General features: G+C 38.7%; 1 protein-coding gene across 3 annotated transcripts in view; it reads left to right on the forward strand.

The window, feature by feature from the left end:
• Nucleotides 1–10,520, forward strand: part of abhd17c (abhydrolase domain containing 17C, depalmitoylase) — a 43,403-nt gene extending 32,883 nt beyond the window's left edge. For all 3 annotated transcript variants that reach the window (XM_053238110.1, XM_026930761.3, XM_053238109.1), the window contains one exon: nt 8,452–10,520. In XM_053238110.1, the coding sequence (XP_053094085.1) occupies nt 8,452–8,671 (220 nt within the window). In that variant the 3' untranslated portion in view covers nt 8,672–10,520. The remainder of the gene's footprint in view (nt 1–8,451) is intronic.
• The last annotated feature ends 613 nt before the right edge of the window (nt 10,521–11,133 follow it).

Raw genomic sequence — 11,133 nt, forward strand, 5'->3', positions numbered from 1 at the left:
ACTATATAGAAAATATATAATATCCACTATATAGAAAAGGTTTGCGAACACCTGACCATAACACTTATGTGTGCTTTTTGAACATTCCATTCCAGATTTAGGTCCCTCCTTTGCTGTTATAATAAACTGCAGTCTTCTGCAAAGGCGTTCCTCTAGATTTTGGAGCGTGGCTGTGGGGATTTGTGTTCATTCTGCTATGAGAGCATTACTAAGTTCAGGCACTGATGATGGGTGAGGAGGTCTGGGGTGCAGTCGGTGTTCCATGTCATCCCAAAGGCGTTCAGTGGGGTGGAGGTCAGGACTCTGTGCAGGACTCTCGAGTGCTTCTACTTCTGTCTTGGCAAACCATGTGTTCATGGAGCTCGCACTGTGCACAGGGGCATTGTCATGCTGGAACAGGTTTGGGCCTCTTAGTTCCAGTGAAGGGAAATCGTAATGCTACAGCATACAAAGACATCACAACATTGTGTGCTTCAAACTTTGTGGCAACAGTTTGGGCAAGACCCATATATTGGTGTGATGGTCAGGTGTCCACATGCTTTTGGCCATATAGTGTATATGGCAGAAATTTCACCTTGTGAAAGGTTTTCCTAGGCTGCCACGAACCCTTAGGCCCTTATACAAATAATATTCAGATACTGAAATTCATTTGAACAGACCTAGAACGGTAACGTCCAGTCACATGTTCACGCTACCGACAATTGAAGACAGTGGCGACAGTGATGAAGAACACATGTAAATATGGCTTTAATCAGATTTTGGAAAAAAGTCAGATTTCTTGTGCTCTTTTGCCTTTCAGACCCTCTTAAATAATATACGACACAGTCAGGTTTGTGTGGTCCAGAACATTGTCTGACTGATGGACTAATAACCTGTGGATTCTGGTACATGGTTGGTCTGTGCACCGTTTGCCAAACACACACTTCAATACTGAATGCCAACAATAATGAGCCACTAGCAAAGACACGAATGGGAGAGCCAGACCTCCTACATCTCCATCCATCAATCAAAAAAGAATGAAAAAGAGCCTGAGCGTGTATGCGAATTGCTTTGATTTGAAAAGAGCAATAGCAATCATTAATTTGCATCCCCATGCGACTGGAACAAGAGGGAGTCAGCACAAAAGAGGCAGAGAAAGATGTGTGGATTGTGTCAGCCACTTTATGATGACTCAACTCCAAGGCTCCAAAACTCCAAATCACAGCTGCTGCACTCAACAGTGTTCTGTACAAGGGATGCAAAAAAAAAAAAAAAAAAAACTTTGCATGCTGCTTAAGCTAGAAGTTTGATTTAATAATAATAATTTTTATTTGTATAGCACCTTTCGTACATTTCTAATGCAGCTGTAAGTGCTTCACAGCGTGAAGTTAATAACAGAAATAAATGGTAGTCAAAAAAAAAGGAAAAATCAGCAAAAAGAAACAACAAAATAATAGCATTGACAGCGAAAGAAAATGTCAAATATTAAAAATACACCATTAAAATGGTCAAAATCCTAGAATAGTACAATCAATATAATAATTAAGATTAATTGAAATTATGCCAGTAAAAGTCTAATTATTAAAGCTTGTTAATTGCTAAATTGAAAATGCCTTTTTATGTGTACAAAAACTGAAGAAAACCCAGAAAAGTTATAAAAAGAAATTGATAAGACAGTATCAATATTGCTAAGATAATTTCTTAGGATATATCAATTTCTTATCATATGATATCTCAAAGTGTGTGGTGATATAGTGTAATTTTTTTATTGTTTATTATCATAATGCCCAGCCCTAGTGTGGAATATGGAGAAAGCTAGCACTACATGATCCCATGACATGATTGGGAATGTAATTATCAGGCATTCAGAGATGTATGAAGGTGCAAAACTATTAACTATTAAAACTGATTTAAAAACTAATCAAACTTGAAGTAAACAGGCAGCCGGTGGAGTGAAACTGAAATTAGTGTAATATGATCTTGTTTTGTAGTACGTGTTCATATTCATGCTGCTGCTGTAAAAGTACTTTGGCTTTGTACTTTGTAGGTGGTCCTGTGAGCAATGCGTTACGACAGTCAAAGTGAGGAAGGTTAATCATGCTAATGGTAGTTCTGTAAAGAAATGACATGCTGGGCAATTTTCACGATTAATTCAAGTTAATGTTTTAACGTGATTTTCAAAATGTTCTAATCGAGATTGTTTGTATATACGTGCTTTAAATTTTTAATTAAAGCACCTATAAATGCTATTTAAATTTTAAACCAATACGAAGGAAAACATAGCCTTCTTAAATTAATAAACGCCACTTCCTACAGCCTGCACTAATCCCAAACACTGTGCACTTGGATCAACAAAAGACACCAAGATAAACGGGAGCACTTCACTGATGACTGAGCTCGTAGCAAAGAAAGGTGGAATCAGGTCATTTCGACCTCGACACGTTAGAACAACGAAGTGGAAAAACGGATGCCCGGTGTTAGTTTTTTGTTAGCAACAAGTTAGGCAGCTAGCTGTGATGAGTGATGTGTATTTTCCTCCTCAAACAGTATAGTCAGTATTTTGGTTTTAACAAGCAATTGTTGATTAATCTAAAGCTAATAGTTGTATATGCAGTATAACTCATTTAAAAGTAAGATGTTTTACTTTGTATATTTCTGACGCTGTGCACAACCATTTTTATTTGACATCAGTCCGTAAATGGGGAAGGAACTCGGGGTTGAGAAGACGACCCCATGTTGACTTCAGTTGCGGTGGCATTTTATATCACAAAAGACATTTACTTTGTTGAGAAAGGAAAAAAGTCATAACAGCGCCATTTAAAGCAAATCATGCAAAAATCGTAACAGCACCATTTAAAGCAAATGCATACAATACATTTTTTTCTTTATTTAAAAGAACCATTGTTTGTACTGTTTGCTATAGATTGTGCAGCTGCTATTTTTGCACATCTACATGTTCCAAAGTCCATTCTAATAAAGAAAAAACTAGATAAATAAATTGTGTAATTTTTCCATTGCACTGTGTAAAAACAACAAAAAAAAATCATAATTGAGAATCGTTCATAAATTTTGGAAAAAAAAATTAAAGATTTTTTTTTTCTTTTTTGTGCAATATTGCCCAGCCCTACTGCGACGTTTAACAATTTATGACCATAGCAGAAAAACAAGCCATCAGTGAAAACATCTCTGAATGAAATCTGCATTCAGCTGCAAATAAAGGTAAAAGTGCACTTTTGTCTCTGTTTACTATATTTGTCCTTGGGGGCCACATTTTTGCTCTCTTCTGCATCCTGACACAACTGACTCAAGCAGTCAAGAGCACAGAATTACCTGTGTTTTGGTAACTGGGGTAAGTTCTTGCATAAGTCCTTATTTAATCTAAAGTGCAGTCCGTTAACCAACAGGCAGCGATAGGGGGTGATAAATTAATCTTAAATGAATAAGATCAAAGCGGAAACGACCCTGTCAGTCAGGTTTGTGTGTCGACCTGCAAAATGTGTAATGAGTTTAATGCCCGGTGTTCTGGGATGCATATTTGACACTGTGCAGCATGGAGAAGCAGACAGACAAGCTCAGCTTTTCTCTCTGGCTTTCTGCTGTTAGTGTGATTGTGATGAGCTGCATCTCCAATCCAAAACTACAACTCTCATTTAAAAATATGTACGAATCTACAGGAAGTATTGGCGCAAAAATAGTCTTTTCTATATGTCTGAAGTCTACATGAGATGCTTTTGATGTCCTGTAATGGGGAAATCAATTAGTGTTAATACTCAGGCTGCCTAGAATAGATCATTAGTATGCAATTTGAGACACAGCTCTAATTTGTTCAGTCCATTGAGAATATCATGTTACAGGGCACTACACTGGCCCCATAATTTACTTTGGTACTGCTTACATTTTTTTTCCCCACATATGCACTATTTATGCACCGAACGAACACAAGGTACACACGGCAGCCATCTTGCATACAGTTGTTAAGAGCAAGTATAAACCTGGTCTAAGGAGTCATCAATTATTGATTTGTCACACAGCTGTGTTGCTCATCCCCGGTTTCCTGCTCAGCATAGGTATCTTTCATTCTGCATAATTCTGTGTCCGCAAAACAAACATCTAATTAGAAAGCAGTGTGGTTCGGGCTCCTTGGGGCTTCAAAAATATGATTAATGAATGAATGCATGGTCCTTTCTCGGCAAAACTGAGACTTCCACTACAGGAACTGTAGAGACCTGCAACAAAATGCAGCGGGGGTTATGTGCTCTATTTTACTGCGATCGCTGTAAAGTTCTGAATTCGCCAGCCTTGATGCAGTTATTAACTTTAGAAAACTGTTCCCCTCTCTCAAAACAGATTAAGATTAAATGTATTCCAGATCAGCGTTGAAGCATAATCACCCTAAATCGTCGAATCTGGATGGAGTGTTTGTAAGATGAAATGAAGCCACTTGGCCAAGGTCAATGTTGAGGCTCCAGAATGTGTGTGCTGTAAACGTAGGGCTCCAGCTGAACTATTTTCATTAATATGAAGCGTGTAAGCCACTTGTACAGTTATATGATCTGAATAATCATTACTTGCCTACTTATGGAAGGTATAACCTGTAAAAGAGCTCCATCACCAGACTGTTAACTAGCTGAATAAGCCACGTGTCGCGCAACACATACTGACGTGATTTAATACTTTCAGATTTACATGGATTAAGGTTAACTGCGTTTTGTTCACCTTTCTTACCTCATCATTCTTCTTTCTGCTGCTGACTCATTGACATCCACATTAGCTCTTTTTCCAAACGGCATCATCACCAATAGCAACAGTGGTGCCACTTTCCCGCTCAGTTTACCATTGCCATGGGGATCAGAGGAGAGTGTGACATTTGATTTTCCATAATTGACTGTCACAGTGATCCACCAGCCACTATCTGACATTCATTTACCTGTTACTTTATATCCTTGTGTTTCGTACGATGCTTTGCTTAGAGACACATTCGAGTAAGTAGAAGGGGTGTGTGTGAGAGATACATGTATATCAGGAAAACACAAGTTTAGTCCATTTCCTGCCAGTTCAGGGGAAAGTACACACAGATCACAGTCTGTTTTATTGGCCTTTTAGAAGTACCATTTATTCTCTTCTGATGTAAGGTGGAATTTTGTTTCTGCCATCTTTTACGTTCAGGTTTTGCTGCCTGAATTTCGGTCCCAAGCAACCTTGGCAACCTGAAATGTCCCAAAAGCAGATTTTACATCTTCCCGTACACTTTCATCGTCCCCAGCACGACAGGACTGAATTAGCCCGGAGCCTTAATTAATTACTTAATGCCCTCTTCCTGGCATCATAGTTTCAAAGACTAATCCCAATGGCGAGTTCAGACGTACTGACCAAGAAAAACGTTGCACCATGTGAGAAGCAGTCATTGTCAGCATTCTCGAGGTCTGTTATGATCAAACTGGATAAGTAGAGCTAAAGTTTAGACAAGCTGTGAAGATTCCACCTTTGCTACTCTTCGTGCAAAACCTGCAGCAGTTCTGTCCATCATTCCATCATCTGTCTAATTCAAACTTTCTTGGAACCCTCGGGTGGTGGATGAGTATATGGTATCATATTCGCCAAGAAAGCTGCATGTTGCAGCTTCAGTGCTGCTTTCTAAAAGTGACAGGCCTCATCCTGGGAACAAAAATACTGTCTACACTGGTGGATAATCAGTAGCCTGGGCACTGGAGACAGGATTTATTTTCCAGGCTTTTTTTATTCATAGTTACCCAGCAGGCTAGCCATCAGCAGTATATATATGTATTTTTTTTGCCTCTCATAATCAAAAAAACAGGAAAACAAAAACTCTCTTTCGCAAAACAAAAGTTTTTATTTGATATGTATATTTAAATAAAATGCACCTTGGTGGTGTGATGCATCTCAATGCTCTAACTATAGCATGTACTACTTTTCTGAATTCCACCACATGCTGCATCATGCAGTAGGATTAATTAGCTTGCACGGATGACATGTGACCTTTTCAGAATCAGGAACACACAGGTATGAAACACTGACAAAACCGAGCAAAATAAAGTGCAGCGTAAAGCTGTTATAGCTGTTATATAACTCTGTTGCTGGCAAAACATGGAGTCAGCTTATGGTTGAACATGTCGGGGGGAAAAATAGACACTAATCAGACTTAAATAATATCCTTTATGTGTGATGTGACATTGGCCAACAACTTGCTGAGTTTTTGTCGAGGATGCAAACACAATGTAGACGCTTTCTAGGGAAAGGATAATAACGACGCTGAGTCATCTCTAAGGCAGGAATTTATACACTTGTTTGTGCCTGGATTAATGCACTGAATTCGCTAACTAGATCGCCTACATACTTTATTACACTGTGAGATACCAGTTTTGATCCTAGTAAATTTGGAGCTCTTGTTTTTGGAGAATTCTCTCATAGACTGTCTTAGTTTTTAGCTCATGACTTCAGCTCGCCCATGTAGCGCTTGAAGAGCTGCCACCTACAATGATGGAACTACAGGATTTGTAGAAGATCCATCGCATCCATGTTTCCAATCACCTTAACACTTTTCCAGATTTAAGATCACATGCACACATCCCTTTGGATAGATGAGTTGACACACCACTCCTGTCCCTGCAGAGCGCCAGCCAGCTGGCCATGGATCTGCGTTCCAGAAACTGATTCTCGGTTTGCCAAATTTGAGATTCACAGCTGTGTGTGGCAGGAGGAAAACTGTGAATGGATGTATGAAAGTTTAATGACGCGACTCTCTCTCTGGATTTTTCGGGCTACAGCGTGGCGTGGATTGGAATATTAAAAACTGCGTCCAGAAACAGCGGACCAGAGAAAAAAAAATGGAAGTGAGGACGATACATCTTTTTATATATATATATATATATATATATATATATATATATATATATATATATACATATATATATATACATATCACACTCTCCAGTGTTACCCAAATGAGGATGGGTTCCCTTTTGAGTCTGGTTCCTCTCAAGGTTTCTTCCTCATATCATCTAAGGGAGTTTTTCCTTGCCACAGTCGCCTCAGTCGCCTCAGGCTTGCTCACTAGGGATAATTTTGTCTAACATCTAGGACTGTTTGCATGCTTTTTGTTTCTTATGTTCTGTAAAGCTGCTTTGAGACAATGTTCATTGTTAAAAGTGCTATACAAATAAAATTGAATTGAATTGAATTGTACATAGTGTTGGACTAAAAGCCATCCAAATTACAAGGTGCATGTCTCCTGAATGACGTCATAACATTGGTATTGTGTTTGAAAAGAAGGACCAGCGGAAAATCGTCATGTTCCCATCAACTTATGTGAATATTCTTGAACAAGGTGGTGATTAAAAAAAAAAACCCCAAAAACACACCAGTCAATTCCAGAGATACAGAAAGGCTGGGATTTTTAATCCAAACATGTCCGTCCCCTTTATTACACCTATTCTTTCCACCACAGCCGTGGTATCATAGTTGTATCACATGCACTTTTTTTTAAAAAAACATTTAAAACCCTGTTGCACAAAACCCCTCTCTTTATAATCATTGCTGTTTACGAGTTTGTAAGCAACCAAGGGAGTCCATACTGAATCTTATTATAGTCCATGTTCTCTCATTCGGCCTGTGGTATAAATATTCCATTAGACTTTTCCATACATTAATCTTTTTCCAAGCACGTTCAGGATGCATGCGCTTTATAAATGGTAAGTACTAATTAGCCTTTTGGAGCGCTGAATTAATATGCCAAATGGATACACAGCAGCATAAAAGTTTTATGCCTTCAGTCTTAAATGTCTCTAGGCATGAACAGATGGCTCATATAGAAAGCAGCTCATTTCTTCAACGCTAAAGAGTTTTATGATTTTTGTGATTAATGTACACAGGCATGAAGAGACTGGAGTGTAATCTGTTGTCATTATTAAAAAAAATAAAAGCTATTACTCTTTGCAGTTGTGGTGGTTTCTTTTTAATATATTGCTACCATGTTAATCCAAATGGTTGGTAATATAGCATCCATGTTCAAATTTGTTAACTAGCCCACTGGATAAGTGAACGCTCCAGTGTGCTGTCCAGGCCAGTGTTTAGTCTAATGATCAGACCCCCCACCTCCAACCATTTATTGGCTTATGGTGTGGTATGGTTATATATCCTAAACTTAAATATGCTTTATTCAGAGCAATAATTCTCTGACTTGGACTTGGATTAGTAATCACAGAAGGTCTAGTATGGCTTCCATGTTGACCATCTCTGATAGTTTTAGTCTAGTGGCCTCCATGTTGATTACCCATATCGTAATTGGACTAAAATGGCCTCCATGTTAAGGAACTATATCTATAGGGGCTAAATGGTCTAATTTTGAATAACTCTACAGGTAATTTAGTCTTCAGTAGCGTCTGTGTTAATTGTGTAGAGATTACTTGGCCTAACAAGGCCTAACTTGGTTCTGTTTTTCTCCTTTTGCTTCAGCATCGATAAGGTGTCAAAGGTGGCCTCTCCGGTCCTCGTAATTCACGGCACGGAGGACGAGGTGATCGATTTCTCTCACGGCCTGGCCATCTACGAGCGATGCCCGCGTGCCGTGGAACCGCTGTGGGTGGAGGGCGCTGGGCACAACGACATCGAGCTGTACGCCCAGTACCTGGAGAGACTCAAGCAGTTCATCTCCTTCGAGCTGGCTACCTCCTGAAAGCACACTGCAGCACACTGTACAACATCACGGCACACACTGCGATGAGCTCCTCTCAGCTCTTTACACACCGAGCCGAGGATCAGCGTCAAGGATTTGCACTTGCTGACAGAAATTCTGGACTCTTCTTTTTAAGTGTACATGGTGGTATTAAGGAACGGGGCCTTTCCATTTCTGCAAAGAGGAAAAGCCTTTTATCAATTTTCAATTTTTATTTTCGATTCTTTTCTACTTGATGAAGAAACATTTAAACTGCACCACAAACTTTACTTATTTTGTGTGTTTGATTTGTCTAGCTGTTTTTTTTGGGTTTTTTTTTTTTTCGAGTGTGTGTGTGTGTGTGTATGTGTGTGAGAGAGAGAGTTAATACCCAACAGGGATAAATAAATGGATGCACTATTATTGTGCTGTTATGTTCAGTTAACCACTATTTTTTTATTCTGTTGTTGTTTTGTTTTAATTATTTCTAGGCATTCCATTGGTCAGTTGAATTCTCTTGACTGGGATAAAAGAGGATTTGCTCTCAGATTTCTACAGAGCCAGTCTGTGTGTATAGTGTGGTCTTTTTTTTTTTTTTCTTTTTTTTTTTTCTTTTTTAAAACGCTAGTAAGTGAAGGAATACTACCACTGAGAACGCAGCAATGTTACATGACTGATCAAACCACTACATCGTTTCTGGCTCTGGAGCATGGTGCTGTGTGTTACTACAGTAATCGGGGCATTGTTTGTGCATACACACTACATAAATAAGGTGTTCATATATGAAATCTTGGTCTCTGTTTTGGCGCCAGTGCTACAGTACGCCTTATGCTCTGACATTTTTGCTGTCTAGCATTTCTCGGGAGCAGGCTTTTCTCAAGGTTAATACTAGCTGCTACTCTTCCGATGAGAAAAATCACTGTGAGACCTAACTGGCAAAACAATAAGGGTACAAGGTGAATTGTATTGAGCCACAAAAAATCATCTCACCCGCCCCAAAATTTTGCAGCTGCTTCCTCATTCCTGATATTATCTACTGATCCCAAAGGACTCTAACCCCTGAACACAAAGACATGATAACACTAAAAGTCCTCGTATTTTAGTGCGAGCTTTGCAAATGTTAATGTATTCAGGGGTAGCACTAGACACTAGAAGATACAATGGTTTAATTAACAAGAAGGAACTCGGTTTATTCGAAGTAGCTGCAATTACCATGTTGCAACATTTGAAGGTTTTTTTTTTTTAGTTTTTATTTTTATTTTTGTTTTTTTGAGCAAATGGGCTGAACTTATCGGTGTTCATCTATGTATTGCTGTAAGATAACACTGCATTGGCAGATACATGTGTGTAAAACAGAATGTTATTGTGTTTCTCCACGAGTCCTGAACGAGGTTTGAACCTCCTCCTTTATCCTCAGTGGAGATTTTGATGGAGACTGCTTTTAATGACTGACTGAACACAGCCCTAACTGAGCCCCGCTGTTGCTTTTGATACTGATGTTTTTAACAATGTTTTTTCCAGTACTTATTAATATTATCTTTACACCTCTTTTAATGCTGGTTTGTAAGATAATCGTACTGTACACATCTCTCCTCTCGATAGATACGTAAAACAGGAAACTGTATTTAGTCTTTTTAATGATTGACACTGGAATTGCTGTATGCAAGTATAATGCAGAAGAAAAAAAAAAGAAAAAATAGTTGGTACAAAATGTGCTAGTGTAATTTTTGTTTTCTCAGATCAAATGAAAAAGCCTTAAATGTGCTGTGAGACAGATTTATTACTCACTTGATGTTGGCTGTTGCCTCAGAGCAACCCACTGGATGTTGTATTGCTATATAATGGAATAAAGGATGCATGGAATATTGAACATACTCTTTCCTTTTTATGAAGGTCGCTTATGATCTTTATTTGCTTGTCACTTGAAGCCTGATTTACAGTCAGGGCCATGGATATTTGGACATGTATTATTTTAGCTGTCTACCACAGTATATAGGAGTTAAATCATGAAGATGAGCTCAAAGTGCAGACTTTCTGCTTTAACTTAAGGGTATTTACATCCAAATTGGTAAAAGGTGTAGGATCTACAGCTTTATGTCATTATAGGGACCAACAGTAATTGGACAAAAAAAATCATTAATTAAATTACTTTTTTTTTTTTAAATACTTGGCTACAAATCCTTTGCAGTCAGTGACTGCCTGAAGTCTGGAACCTAGAGATATCACCCGGAGCTGGATATCGTGGTGATGCTCTGCAAGGTCTTTACTGCACTTTACTGTTGTTCTAGAACTTTATGGGCTTTTTAGAAGTTTTTGGCAAACTCTGATCTGGTCTTCCTGTTTTGGAGGCTTTCCGCAATGGTTTCTATCTTGGGATAAACCCTCTATATTTACTTTGGTGAAGTCTTTTCTTGATTGTTGACTTTGACACAGATACGCCTACCTCTTGGAGGGCCAACTGTTGTGAGAGGGTTTGTCTTCAC

Source organism: Pangasianodon hypophthalmus, chromosome 11 (assembly GCF_027358585.1).
Source record: "Pangasianodon hypophthalmus isolate fPanHyp1 chromosome 11, fPanHyp1.pri, whole genome shotgun sequence".
Taxonomy (NCBI): domain Eukaryota; kingdom Metazoa; phylum Chordata; class Actinopteri; order Siluriformes; family Pangasiidae; genus Pangasianodon; species Pangasianodon hypophthalmus.